Source organism: Trachurus japonicus, chromosome 9 (genome assembly GCF_045865225.1).
Source record: "Trachurus japonicus isolate A0001 chromosome 9, Traja_1.0".
NCBI classification, from domain to species: Eukaryota; Metazoa; Chordata; class Actinopteri; order Carangiformes; family Carangidae; genus Trachurus; species Trachurus japonicus.
In genome coordinates, this window is record NC_140915.1 from 3285852 (window position 1) to 3300736 (window position 14885).

The 14885-nt window shown below is 40.9% G+C and overlaps 1 protein-coding gene across 1 annotated transcript in view; it reads left to right on the forward strand.

Moving 5' to 3' along the window:
* The window catches only part of LOC146980631 (uncharacterized), a 128358-nt gene that overhangs the window by 96647 nt on the left and 16826 nt on the right, over window positions 1-14885 (forward strand). The window contains exon 17 of the mRNA XM_085787983.1: window positions 946-1119. Within this exon, the coding sequence (XP_085644109.1) occupies window positions 946-1119 (174 nt within the window). The remainder of the gene's footprint in view (window positions 1-945; window positions 1120-14885) is intronic.

The window sequence follows — 14885 nt, forward strand, 5'->3', positions numbered from 1 at the left end:
AAGCAAACGGAGGATCCTTTTTTCCTTTTTGGGGTCAAACGGATCATGTGCATAATTAACTGCAAAACAAACAAATACTCCATATTAATGACATATAATGCTCATTATGCTTCTAGCCTGTCTAGCCTGTAGCAACTCCTTTCTTCATTGCCTAAAACCCAACCAAAGCATCCAGCAAAGAAATGTCTTTTTTTCCTCCCCCAGTCTGCTGTTAGGAGAGGCGGCTGCAGCAGGCTCGCGCCCGTGAAGTGGGCTCAAGCCGGGTTCAGCCGCGCTCGAGTGGAGCGGAGGAGAGAAAAAAAGATGTAATTTTCTTTTACTCTGTGGTAGATCTCCCACAACAGAGTGGGGGGGAAAGCAAGTGGAACAGATCTGCCCAGTCCCTGAGCAGCACACATTTCAACAAACAAGCCACAATGCAGAGTATAAACAACGTAAGCCGGTTCAGCACCTTGGACAGCTGCATGGGGAGGAGGGGAAGAGGGACCTGTTTCGGAATGGAGGCTCAGCTTCGCGGCTGAGACACGAATTGACTGCCGTATTTTGCTCAAATAAAAGCCGGGACACCGGTATTCAATTAATAGCCGGGGGCTTTGTTTAAACAAGCAAAAACAGGCCAGGTCAAAAAAAAAAATCTCCGTCGCCTGGAACACACTGACGAGGATATGATCAGAAACTCTTTCAACTTGTGTGGACTGTTTGTGAAGACTGACAGGAGTAAAGCTGACCTCATCCTCTGCTTCAGAGAGGGACAGCCTTGCACTGTCGCACAGCAGGTCTCTGCTCCATGTCCGGATCCCAGTCAGGATCTGTGAAAATGCTATTGACCTGATTTTCTAAACTTGTTCTTTCTGAAGCTTCTTCAGCTCTGAACAGATGATGAGACACTGAACGCTGTCAACAAGGAGCTTTGTCCTCAACTCACTGCTTTTATTCTTTATTCAGATTGATCGACTGCAGTTTGTCAGAGACCAGCTGTTCTTCTCTGGACCCAGCTCTGAAGTCCAACCCCTCCCACCTGAAACACCTGGACCTGAGTGAGAACAAGCTGCAGGATTCAGGAGTGAAGGATCTGAGTGGTTTTCTGGAGAGTCCAGACTGTAGAGTGGAGACTCTGAGGTCAGACTCTGTTTTATTACTGTGCTTTATTTATATAGTGCATGTCATACCAAGGCAACTCAATGTGCTTTACATTAAGACAACACATAAAAAAAAACAGCATAAAAACAAAAACACAGAGTTAACTCTTTGACTGCCAGCCATTCTCACAGCAGCTTCCTCCAGCTTGCCAGGCATTTTCCAGCTTTTTGACTGATTTTCGTAGATCCACCATATATTATGTACTGTTACTACATACACATTCAACCCATCAAAGGAAAGATGAGGGTCTCTAGTTTCCAGCAAAAGAAACAGTTTGTTTCTATCTTGTTCCAGTCTTGTGAAATTGGCAGTTGAATATATGTTACTTGAGCCCAAAATGCCATTTTGGCACCAAAATCTTGAGAAAAAGAGGTTTTTGTGTTGGCTGTCATTTTCAGGTGTACCAGTACAATTGGCTCTATTATATTTTGCTTTAGTGATGCCTCAACATCTGTACAGTTGTTCTCTTGTAAACAACAACAAAATCAACACTGACAAATGACTTTTGATGACAAAAGACAAGACATTTAGCTACTGACACACACTATTCCAGCCTCTTTTCTTTCTTTTCTTTGAGTTACAACTTTTTCTTTCGTATTTTTTAGTGTGTGCGTGCGTGACGTGTGCATGTACGTGTGCGTGTGTGTGTGTGTGTGCGTGCGCGTGCGTGTGTGTCTGTTTGGATCAGTTCGACAGGTTTTTGTAGCTGAAACACGGCGCTTTAGATCAGATCCAGCTTCCTCTGGTCAGCAGGCAGCGGTCTCACTCACTCTCTCTGTCTCACACACACATCTACACACACACACACACACACACAGCCTACAGCTCTGGCTGACGTGCCCCCTGAACTCCCAGCCACAGACAGTACGCTGACGCTCACAACAGACACTCCCACCACCTTTAGCTCTCGTCACGTTCGCCGGCGCCGTCCGCTTCTCATCCACACTAGATCGCGGGATTTCAAGCTGCTATCTGAGTGATTTCTCGCAAAATCTGGCGACTTTCCAAACACTCTTGACGACTAACGACAAGCGATCAACGGGGTTGTTGTTACTAACGTTTGTGCTTTGTATCACGGAGCTGCACGGAGCTTCGACCAGCTGCCGAGCCGCCATGAGCCCCGCCGCCGCCCCTAAGCTCTCACCGGCGGCCAGAGTGTCACGGAGCGGCCCCCGCTGCAGTCAGACACCCGCTCCGCTCCGTGAGGGGGGGAAACACGCTATATTTTTTTATATCGCTCAATCCAAATGTGTTTTTCTGCACTTTATTTTGATGATACAAGTCTGATCTTCACAGAGGAGTAGGGCAAGACATTCAGCATGGCGTTGCAATTGGGTACTTGACAAATCAAGGTGAAACAGTATTTTTTTCACAAAGTGCAATTTTTTAAATAATATTTTATGAAATTCCAACGTTCAAAGTCTGAATTTTCTTTAACTGCTGGTGTTCAGCAGATTTTTTTCTTTTTTACCCTTTTTCATAAGCTTTTTTCACAGGCCCGGACATAAATTGTCCTGCGGTGTGACGTCATAATACACTAAAATTTAAAAGAATAATAATAATATTTTTTAAATACAGTTACTTGAATTTAAAGTTTAAGGATCTCTTTCTGCAAATTATCATTAATAATCTGCACATATAATTTATTCATAACTGTTTTTCAATTTGATTCTTTAATTGTAGCCTCTTTTATTGCTCACACTAATGGAACTTTCTTATAAAATGATATTATTGTGATGAAAATGCCCTATTTTTGTTCTTATGCTTAAATTATACATTGTTTTAAAAATACACCTCTGCACTGGATTTACTAAACCTTCATAAAAACCTTTTAATTGTATTTGAATTTATGTCACACCACATGACATGATGTCACCCCACATGACAAGATGAGATGCTGTACAATTCGTAGGAATTTATTAAGGTACAACTAGAACAATCAGAAATTCCTTAATGTAAATCATGTGACAACATATAAAATGTAGTATTTTAACACAACTATCACATCAAATTCATAACTAAAGACACTTAATTCACGAAATGTTTAACTCAATGTTTTTACCTCAGTCAGAAATTCATTAATGTAAATCATGTGACAACATACACAGATGTAGTTAAAATCTTGGCTCCTATTGAATAATTAATTAATTCTTGTATTTTAACACAACCATCAGATCAAAGTCATAACTAAAGACACTTAATTCATGAAATTTTTTAACTTCATGTAAATCACGTGACAAGATACGAACATGTAGGCAAATATAACGTTTTTACCTCAGAAAATCCAGGAATATCAACACATCAACATTTTAAGACCATTTTAAGAATTATTTGAACAGCTTGGACAAATATTTGTTTGATTTGTAGCCATCGTTTTGCAGCTAGAAGTTGAACATGAGCCAGTCGAGTTTTGTTAACTTAGCTGCTCTGCCACAGGGCTCTGGCTCAGAAATTGCCCCGATGATGTCACCTCGAGTGTAGTAGATGGAGTCTTCCTTTTCAGGCCACTGAAAAGCATTCTTTTGCCCATGTTGTGCCATACAGTTGACTTTTATGTTATCCCCACAAATGCTCCAGATTTGGCCCACATATCTCTTGTTATCATATTTGACAATGATGAATTGTCCCACCTTCAGCACATCCTGCTCATCTTCGTCCAATGGAGGTACTGAGCTTGCCTCTTGATCAGCCTATTGAGTGGTACTGTGACATGTGGTTACCTTTGAGACCTTGAAGCAGCCGCACACTCTCGGATAGTTGCAGAAACAACTAACCGATCTGTGGAATATCTGTCCCGGTGATGTTGTGAAGATCTGGTGAGTGTTCAGTATTCCTTTGACAGCTGGGAGCACAGGAGGAAGCAGTTCATCAAATTATTTGATGTCCTCTTCTTCTATCCATTTTATTTTAATTTTTGTCACATCTTTGGTGGAAAGCAAGTCAAAAAGGGCCTCTGGAGTTTGCAGATCATTTCCATTAAGAACAAATTGATCTGCCATCCTTTTCACACATGCACCAACACCGTCTGGAGCACCTTTTCCATGGGCTCGTTCGCTGTAATTCCATGTGACACTCTTGAATCCCCAGGTAAATGGCACCGTACTCATAAGGAAACAGTTAGCCTTGTTTCTATACTGTGTCACAGGGCCATCGCTGATCATGTGGAGGGACTGAAACTGTGTGTCATGCTGCCTCTGCAGGTCTTCTATGACTGGTTTTATGTGAGCCCACACAGCACGCTCATCATGCCTGAGTGATTTTGAGATGGTGGCATAGCTCTCACATCCATTTTTTGTGTATGCAACCACAGTGTGAATGGTCGCCTGTTGCCTATTTCCACCAAAGTGGAAAGCTTGAATTTCAGAATTTAGTTTACAGGCGTAATTCTCTGAGAAATCTACATGTAAAACGACATCATTCTCCTGCAGTTTTTCTTTTATCTCTCTGAATTTTTCAGCTTGGTGCCTCCAGTTAAACTGATGAGAAGCTATGGATTCCAAGTCGTGCTGAAAAGTTTCAGCCAGTTGTCCCACTGTTCCCACCACCCGCTTCTTCATCCAGTTTTTGTAAATCTTTCCCTCCACAGTCACCTCTTCCTTCTGCCATTGCTCCCAATGTGTCAGCTCACTTGGTGTGTGTGTATTAAGGTGCACCTCCTCAAAACAACAGTCAGTACACTGCCTGTACATGCACAGTTGATGGTCTAAATTACAAGTGATCGAAGAAAGTAAATTAGACAGGCTCTTTGTTGAAAGCAAGCCTTTGTGGACCATACACTCAATGAGCAGGTGTATGTTCTCGTGCTGATAGCATGCACAGGTGTTCCGGTCACTAGCTCTTGCCTCAGTGATATATTTTGGCTTGTATCTAACAAATTGCCTGTATGACATGCGGTGCTCAAACCTACACTGTTGATCGTATTCAGAGTGGAGCTCCATCAAAGTTTTGGTCAGAATACGACGCTGCATTTTGTGTTTCCGCCCCACTGTGTCTTTTTTTCCTGCCAAGAGCCTACTGTTCTCATCCCTAGATAAAAAAGCAATGACTTGACGTTTCTTTTCTGCAGCAGCTTTTTTCTTTAATGGTCTTCTGGTTTGACGATCCGTTTTCCTTGCCTTATTCAACCTATGCTTTTGAACTAATTTTACTTAGTGCTTTTCTTTCAGCACCCAGGCTTGCTTTGAGCTTCTTGTTTTCTTTTTCTAGTCGCTTCAGTTTAGCTCTTAACTTGGCTTTGTGAGTTCTCCAATGATCATTATTACTTTGTTGAATAATGCCTGGGTGGGTAGCTGGCAAACTCAGAGCTGGAGGACTATTTTGATGGCATGAAGAACGGGTAGGTGGGGAACTGTGAGCAAAAGGTTCACGTGCAGGACTTAAGGCATCAGCATACGCGCAAGGCATATCTATGCCTTCAGGTGATGAAGGAGTGTCATTCAAAATGGCTGCAAGATCCTTCTCCCTCTTCCTGTTTCTTTCTTTTGACCTCCTCCATTCCTCCCGAAGCTTCTCTTTCTTTTGTTTTGGTAGAGAATTTATATTTCTTGAAGTTATTTCCCCTTTTGCCTTCTTTTCATGATATCTGTTGATAAATCAAATGAGAAAGTAATTATATTTCATTATCAAAATGTATTAATATTTTTGGAATTAAAAAAGGCCTCACTAACTGCCTATCCCTGAAATAGGTTATTTACTTTCTGCGTCTATCCCTAAGGATCTCCTCACGCCTGGCTTCATCCTGCTTTAACCTTTCGCGGTATCTCCTTGTTCTTTCTTTGCTCATTCCTAAGACATAAAAAACAGTTTCAAAACAATTATCAGGGACCAATAAATGTCCATACACAACAAACAATGATAACACAGGGGGAGCAAATGGAAGGGACTGCAGATGCCAGTTAGCGCCGAGGTAACTGGTAGAATGCATTAAATAGCAAAATTTATGCTTAAGATTGTACATAGTCCCTTTACAAAATAAAATATATAATAATTAATATATATATAAATATATTAAAAATGTGGTAACACTTTACAATAAGGGTCCTTTAACGTTAGTTAGTACATTATTAAGCATTAATTAACTGTTAATAGATATATTACAATCATTATTATGTATTACTTAGGATTAGGAAACACATTAATAGTCTATTAGTAACCAGTTAATTAATGTTTACTACTCAAAGTTAGTTAATAAATTTAAAAGTTGAATAATATGATTAGTTATCATTATGTATGCATTACTCAGCATTAATTAACACATCAGTTTATATATTAATGCTTAATAATTTACTAACTAATGTTAATTAAAGGACCCTTATTGTAAAGTGTTACCAAAAATATTAAAACAGCCTATATTTTTAAAACAACAGGCTTGTAATGAGTAACACAACTGACTCGAGTGTGTGTCACACCGCAGGACAATACCGTCACACAACAGGACATTTTCACTATTGAGGCCATTTTGAATCCTTACTATTCATTAGGGCCACGGGCAATCGCACCGGGCACTACTGTTATTGTGTGGATTTTTTCTTATTATTAGTGTGAATGCTGGAAGCATTCACACTATTGTTATTCGGTTCGGCCACTTTCTGCCTTTCTTCGTCATGTAACTAGTCCTTCATACTTTGTGCTATTTCGACAATTCAAATATCAAAATGTTCAGCCTTTTCGGGACAGGTGTGCTATGTCTTTTCTCTTTTCAACTATTCATACTTTTTGCAATATTCAACTATTTCTGATTTTTTTTTCCCCATAGAGAATGCATTGGAACAGTCTTGAAACTCTTCAAATCTTCTTACTTCTTTCAGCCTTTAAAGTGTCCACATACTTTCAGCTAGAGACTTCATTCAAATTCTGAGCTGTAGACAAACTTCTAATGTATTCATCCTGTATTTACAACTTTTTCATAGCTTGTACCGTTTTTGAGATAAATCCTTTAAAAGCACATGAGGATTTCTGACAAATTTCACACTTTTCAATGAGTGTGTATGGGGTTGGGTCAGAGTGGGTGACATCATCGTAGAGTGAGAGGGATCGAAAAAACATTCAGGATTTTTTCTGGATAAATTGCCAGCACGGCCACAAATTAAACTCTAGACACATGATTTCCTCACCGGTTTGTACCACACTTGTCGTGTCTCATTTGATGTGCTCAAAACAGCAGACAGACTTACAGAATTGTCTCTATGAGCCTAATTGTGCAGCTAGACCCGCTCCAGTGGCTCATCCACTTCAATATAAAAGTAGGAGCTGATTTTTTTAGAAAAGCAGAAATGCCCCCCTTTTCTACATTGCGACCCTGAGAAAAGGTTTTGCCCTACAAACATTTAATGCACATCAATGTGCTCAGGAAGGTCTCCTTGCCCCAGTAGTCATGGCCACATTCTGATAAGAGGTACGGTTCTCTTTTACTGGGCTGTTTTGGGAAGCTGCACAGAGCTCAAATCTCTCTGCTCTGCTCTGCTCTGTGTAGTGCAGTGGCAGCTGTTGGGGCCAGCTCGTTATCAACGTCTATAAATAGAACAGTGCAGGTGCAGCCTGGCCGCTCGTTAAGATGTTTTTAAACACAGCCCCACACAGACACATGATAAACCAGACTGACAGAGGATGTCCACGCACAAACACAGGCATCACACTCACACAGACAGACACACACAGACACTCACACACAGTCACACATGCACGCATACACAAACAGACACAACACACAAACACAACACTGTTCCACACAGTAAAATGTAAGCAGTTAAAAGTCACCATGGTAACTTCTGAGGGCAGGCTGCCACGCAGGTGTAATCAATCAGATCATTAGGGAGAGAGGAGTTTTGTGGCGCTTATCAACAGTTTTACTTTCTGCACATGTACACGCAGACAGAGAGACCGTCAGACTCACACACCCAGACACACACACACACACACACACACAGGTTTTCAGCTCAAATTCATCAGTCTCTCAATTATTTTATACTTTTGATGTAAACATCTCCAACAATTTATATTTTTCTCATGAATCTAAGTTCAGACGTTTCTATCTATCTATCTATCTATCTATCTATCTATCTATCTATCTATCTATACCCCTCCCTATTTTTTAACCCCTCTGTCTCCTTTAATTCTTTCTTTCTTTCTTTCTTTCTTCTACTCCTTCATTTGTATTTTACGTAACTTTTTCTATCCTTCCCTCTCTATCCATCCATCCATCCATCTACCTCTTTCTATCTATCATCCCCCTCTCTCTTTCTTTCTTTCTTTCTTTCACTCCATTTCTGTCTTTTTACTTCTTTGTTTGTTTGATTGTTTCTTTCTTTCTTTCTATTCCTTTTCTCTTCCTTTGTTTTTACTCCATTTCTTTCTTTCTTTCTTTCTTTCTTTCTTTCTTTCCATTTCTGTCTTTTTACTTCTTTGTTTGTTTGATTGTTTCTTTCTTTCTTTCTACTCCTTTTCTCTTCCTTTGTTTTTACTCCATTTCTTTCTTTCTTTCTTTCACTCCATTTCTGTCTTTTTACTTCTTTGTTTGTTTGATTCTTCCTTTCTTTCTTTCTTTCTTTCTTTCTTTCTTTCTTTCTTTCTTTTTCTTTTTTCTCTCTTGTTTCAATCTTTCTTTCTTTCTTTCTTTCTTTCTTTCAACAATTTATTCAGCTCATTCAGCATTGCTTTCAGCATTCACACCATTTCCATTCTTGGAAATGTTTTTTCTAGTTATTCTCCGTCCTCTTCCGGACGCTTTTTCGGTTCGCTACTAGTCCTGCAACTCGAAGAGTTGCAGGACTAGTTAAAGGAGGATTCAAGATGGATTCAAAATGGCCTCAAGTAAATTATATATCAAAACGTGCGTCTTGATCGGGATCGGTGTGCTATTACTTTTCTCAACAGTGTACGAATTTTTCGCGACGCAAGTCGCGAAAAACTACGCAAAATTTTGCATGTAAGTCAATGGGACGGGCGAAAAAAAAAAGAGCGAAAAAGACCAATCATTGGAGTTTAACAAACGTCTACTGCTCAGGCATACTTTCACCTAGAGACTCCATTTAAACTTTAAACAGTAGACACAAGTCTTGTGTATTGTCGTATTACTCCACGTTTTGATAGGTCATATAGTTTTTGATCAATCCCTGATCAATGACATGATCATTTTTGGAGAAATTATGAGATTATAATGGTTGTGTATTGCACGGAATGTTCGTGTCAGAGTGCGTGACATCATCGGTTAGAGTGGGAGAGATGCCAGAAAAACTCCAGATTTTTTCTCTTTCCAAACTCCAAACGGCCACAATTTACACTCTACACACATAATTTCCACCACGTTTGTAGACGAGCTCATCCTCGATTGTAGACGAGCTCATCCTTACAGACACACACACACACACACACACACACACACACACACACACACACACACACACACACACAGACTCTAGAGCCAGCTTCATGTGATTACAGTTACTTACAGACACACACACACACACACACACACACACACACACACACAGACTCTAGAGCCAGCTTCATGTGATTACAGTTACACACACATCAAAACACACAGGTAACATACAAATGCGCGCGGAAGCGCGCACTCCTCTCCCACACTCTAACACACACAGGTAACTTCATGTGACACACACACACACACACACACACACACAGGTAACCTAATGTGGTTACAGCTCCTCCATATCAGTGCTTATAGAAAGATGATCATGTGTCTGTCTGATCAGCTCTGTCTTGACCTTAAGATCGTGGGTTTGATTCCCATGTTGACAGAGATGGCACAACCCGCAGTAGCTCCCGTGGCCCATTCAAAATTTCCTGAGAGGAAATTTTCTAGTTTCTGTGTGTTAGCATCTTGCTAGCTGAATGAATTTACTGTTTTTAACCTTATTAGGTGATTTAAAAAAATAAATGTTTCAATATTCTGAAAGTAGAGCCGTCACACCGCAGGACTAACAAAAGTGGACATGTTAATTATTTGACACAAAGTATGAAATTTGTAAATTAATAAGAGATTAACACTCACCTTTCAATCATCAAATGACAATGCAATATTTGAGGGACTTCCTGGTTCCTCTTGACAAAAGGACCCCTATAGCTGTCTATGAAATTTCCTGTCTAAAAAACCTCATCTTTCATGTCACGCCGCAGGACAGCATTTTCATTACAAAAATTAACTTACTGTAGTTATTATTATGCAAGTCTTGTGCATTTTAAACCTTTCTAATAGTAAAGTAAATACATATAAATTAATGCCAAAAGCCTTTATGAGCATTTATTTAGAGAAATTAATTTATTTTATACATGTTTGTATTTCATACTTAATTTATTACGGTCACACCGCAGGACTTTTCCATGTTTACCATACAATAAAAACAAGATAAAACATATTTTTAATCAAAAAAGTAAAACAGTTACATTAATCAAACTATTTTGCATTATTAACATGAGTTATGTGGAGAAAGAATACATTTTCATGAATATTTTTACTTCATTACGGAAAAATCAGGCGTCATGTCAACTACCCAATTAAAAAAATGCTAAGATGAGTTATCTCGTCTTTGGCAGTCTACGCTTGGATTCGCTAAGACGAGATAACTCGTCTTTGGCAGTGAAAGAGTTAAAAGCAGGAGCAAAGAAGAATAAAAAAGTAAAATAAAATAAAATAGATCAAGTTTAAAATTCTTAAAAAAGAGCTCAGCTATAAGCACATGAAAAGAGAAATGTTTTTAACCTGGATTTAAAAGTGCTGACAGTCGGGGCTGATCTCAGGTCTGCTGGTAGTTTGTTCCAGTTGTTGCAGCATAACAGCTAAATGCTGCTTCACCATGTCTGGTCTGAACTCTGAGCTCCACTATCTGACCTGAGTCAGTAGATCTCAGAGCTCTACATAAGGCTGATGTTATACTGATCCACACTGAGGGTCGTCATGGTGACGGCTGTTTTCTTCTTCTCTGCTTTTAGTCTGTCAACTACAGAAACACATGTAATGTGTCAGACAATAACTGATCTATAATCAATAGCTGGTGGCTCCTCCTCTTTCCCACGGCTCTGTGGTGTTTGTAGTGAAACGTTCAAAGCCAACATCCCATAATAAGCAGGTATGTGTGTGCTGGGGGGTATTTCAGAAAAGAGGTTCAACAAACTCTGAGTCTATCCCTGAACTCTGAGTTGATTTACTCTGTGAAGTGAAACGCTGAATTTTCAGTTCCAGAACAGCTGATCTGAGTTAGGTAAGTCGAATCAGAGTATGTTGAGCTCGTGCCTGACGACTAGTAAAAAGCCATCATCAATGCAGCTCCCATATTGTGATTCACCATGGCAACAGGGGAGAAAACAGGAAACAGACATTTTATGAAAGAAAAACAAAACAGTAACACAGCTGCGGCCATAAGAATCACTGACAGAGTTTTAGATGTGGTTGTCTTTTCATTTTGAATTTAACATCACTTTCTCTTTCACTGCCAAAGACGAGTTATCTCGTCTTAGCGTTTTTTTAATTGCAACGCCAGGCTGAATGTCTTGTCCTACTCCTCTGTGAAGATCAGACTTGTATCATCAAAATAAAGTGCCGAAAAACGCATTTGGATTGAGAAATATAAAAGTATAAACTATATATAGTATATAATAGTATAGTAAAGTATTTATCCCCCCCTTACGGTGGGGACCGCGGGAGCGTGCCTATGTTCCCACAGCCCTATGTTCCCACAGCCCTATGTTCCCTCAGCCCTATGTTCCCACAGCCCTATGTTCCCTCAGCCTTATGTTCCCTCATTTCTAAGGTTTTTTTTTTCTTTCCAAAATTAGGCCCTGTGTTACCACATTAACTTTATCATCAATTTGCATCAGATTTTATCCCCATTTCTCCCAATTTGGTAGTCAATTACACGCAACCTATTATCCAGTAGCAGTTGACTACAGATGTAATGTAGCTTTTAGCTAAATTCGGGAAACATAGGGCTTGACCCCTTCCAACACCACTACTCCAACATAGGGTTGAGTGACGAACCCTTATACAGAAATTAAACTTACCTCCATGAGTTAGTGCAATTTAGACACAGCACACAATTACCTTTCTAGAATTATTTAATGAACAGTACACAACCTTTTATGTGCTAACAGGCAACCTGTAAGTACTGTGACTGCTGTCCTTTGTAGATTGAACAATAATAATAAGCCAAAAATGTTGCAAATTAAAAAAAAAATGCTACACAATTTATGCAGTTCTCTCAAAACTGGAAAGGGCTTATTGCTTTTTCAACATTTTATGTGCCAGGAACAGGCATATCCTTTGAAGACTATTTCAAGAACAAAAAAATACAAAGGTCAATTTACTATAGGGAGCTTCACTTTAGCAAAGAACCTGTCAAAATGATGCCCAGGAACAGCACATGTCCACAAGCCAGAGCAACTCTAAACTTAGCTTCCACAACACAGTGGCTGACAGCGCTCCAATAGGACTCAATATTTCGATTGCCACCATTTTACTGTGCCTTCAGTCGCACCAATGAGGTCTCTAAGATTCTCCATTTGCGTCGCCGTCGTGGAGGTGCATCACCTCTCTCTGCCAGCATGATGGTTTCTTCAGTCAACGTCTGGCGGTCTTTCAGGTGACGGATGAATAGCCACAGAGAGGGATGGCGCACTTGCACTGTATCATTCATCGTCCGGTGGTAAGCTAAAATTAAACAATTATAGAAAGATCAAACATCAAAATGACTTGTAGACATTTTGCAACAGCACACATTCAAGATGGTCATTTTGCAATTACTCACATTCAACATGGTTGTTCGTTCTTTGGTCCATGTCCCTCTCAAAGACATTCCACATAACTGGTGGAAAGGTGGATCCAGGGCGGATGTACGTGTTCCTCATGTAGGTGATGAACTCATCCATTGCAGCGTAGTGTCTCACAAGACGTCTACAGCGTCTGCTATTGACAAGTGTGTTAAAGTTCATCTGAACCAGAGCAAGCGGTAGGTAACCCAGTGCCATGATTTTGCGGATGACCCGAGCAAGGGTGCGGTCTTGGTGGTAGGGAACAGCCAATCCAAGCTCTTGGATCTTCCTCCATAAGGATTGGTTGAAATGAAAATAACACCCTCCAACCATGGCTAGAGGGAACTCCGTTTCCAGTGCTGTCTTCAGGCCATTTTCGAAATCACAGACGACAAGTTGAGGGCGCCAATTGTGGTGGGTTACTTCTCGGATGGCCACTTTGACAGCCTGGAGTACTTGCCTGTAGTGTCCAATAGTTCTCTGCTCCATAAGCACATGAACAAGAGGCAGTACAAAGCCATGATGGTTTCCCAATATGGTAAAACACTGTCTGTATGGTCGAGGGCAACTCCTAAAGGTGGCATCCATGTAAGTTGTTCTGCATTGTTGCAGCAGGGTGAGATTCTCATTTGTTGCAAACACCAGTATGCCCCAATCATTGTCAGCATGTAACAAAAAAAGGTCTTGGGCCCATGTTTGGGCCCATGAGCCTGCAACCTCCACTTCATCCACAGTGGCTGGTATTTCTGGCATTGCCTCAGACCTGGCTCTCTGCATTGTTGTACGGACTGACTGAAACGCTGGTATTGATGGTCTATCACCTCCACCTTGGACTGCCAAACAATGTTGCACCAATTCTGCATTGTAAACTCGTCTCACTGGCACCGTTGGATCCTGCCTCACTTGAGCCACAACATTTTGTCGGAATTGAGCTCTGCTGACCATGGTTTCATCCTGGGGGTGGGTATGGTGCTCTTCATGGAACCCAATCACTCTGATAACTTGATCATCATCCTCTTCATTCAGCAGGTTTGTGTACACTTTTGCTCTGCAGTTTTGGCGCCAGCAACGCCAATGAATATTTTCACCTCTTATTTGATGTCGGTGGAAACGGAAGTTCTGAACAACTAACACCTTTCCTCCACGGTTTCCAGGGACCAAGCTTCCAATGCAAGCAGCCATTTGAGCAAATACCGTGGACCAGGGGGTCTGTCCTGTCCGCTATAGCTCTGCACCAAATATTGTGGGGGGAAAAAAGTGCTTCCAAATAATCTTGCGGGAGGATAGGGCTTAAATTAAGCCTGCCGTTGACGCGGACCCTACGCCATAGCCTGATGCCACCTCCAAAAAATACTGACTACACGTCCCGTCGACGCATGGTGACGCGAACCGCAAGGACTGTGATTGGTCCGCTCAGAACATCAGTGTGGTAAATTTAGTGGTCTGACAGACCACCTCCGCAATCGTCGCCTGCGCTTCAACATTTGCAATAAAAGCGTTTGTTTTTCAGTTGCCATTGTTTACTGTGACCGGAAGCAACGATGGCGTCGGGTCTACGCCATAGGTACGCCGTCGACGCGATGCGGAAGCATATAGGCTTTATAGGGAAATGTAGGAACACAATACTTAAAGCAGAAGTAAGTGATATATTTGTGTTAATATAAGTCTTAAATAGTTATATCTTCCGACAGCAATCACTTACATAGAGTGTTTGGACCGAAACACGGGTCTCCCAGTCCCTCTGCTCTGCTCTGAGCCGAGGAGAAAACATTTATCGTATCCTACAGTTTTTATCCAATGAGGAGAGAGAACGGCATGCAGGGCTGTGTGTGCAGCCAAGGGACGCCGTGAATGTGGTGACGTAGGGACGAGGACTGTTATGGTGCGTTCAAGGAAACTCGTAGACTCGTGTTTTTCCGTCTTGTGAAGTTGTATCAGTTTGATCTGGTAGGAGTTCACGGGTCGGAAGTTACGAGTGA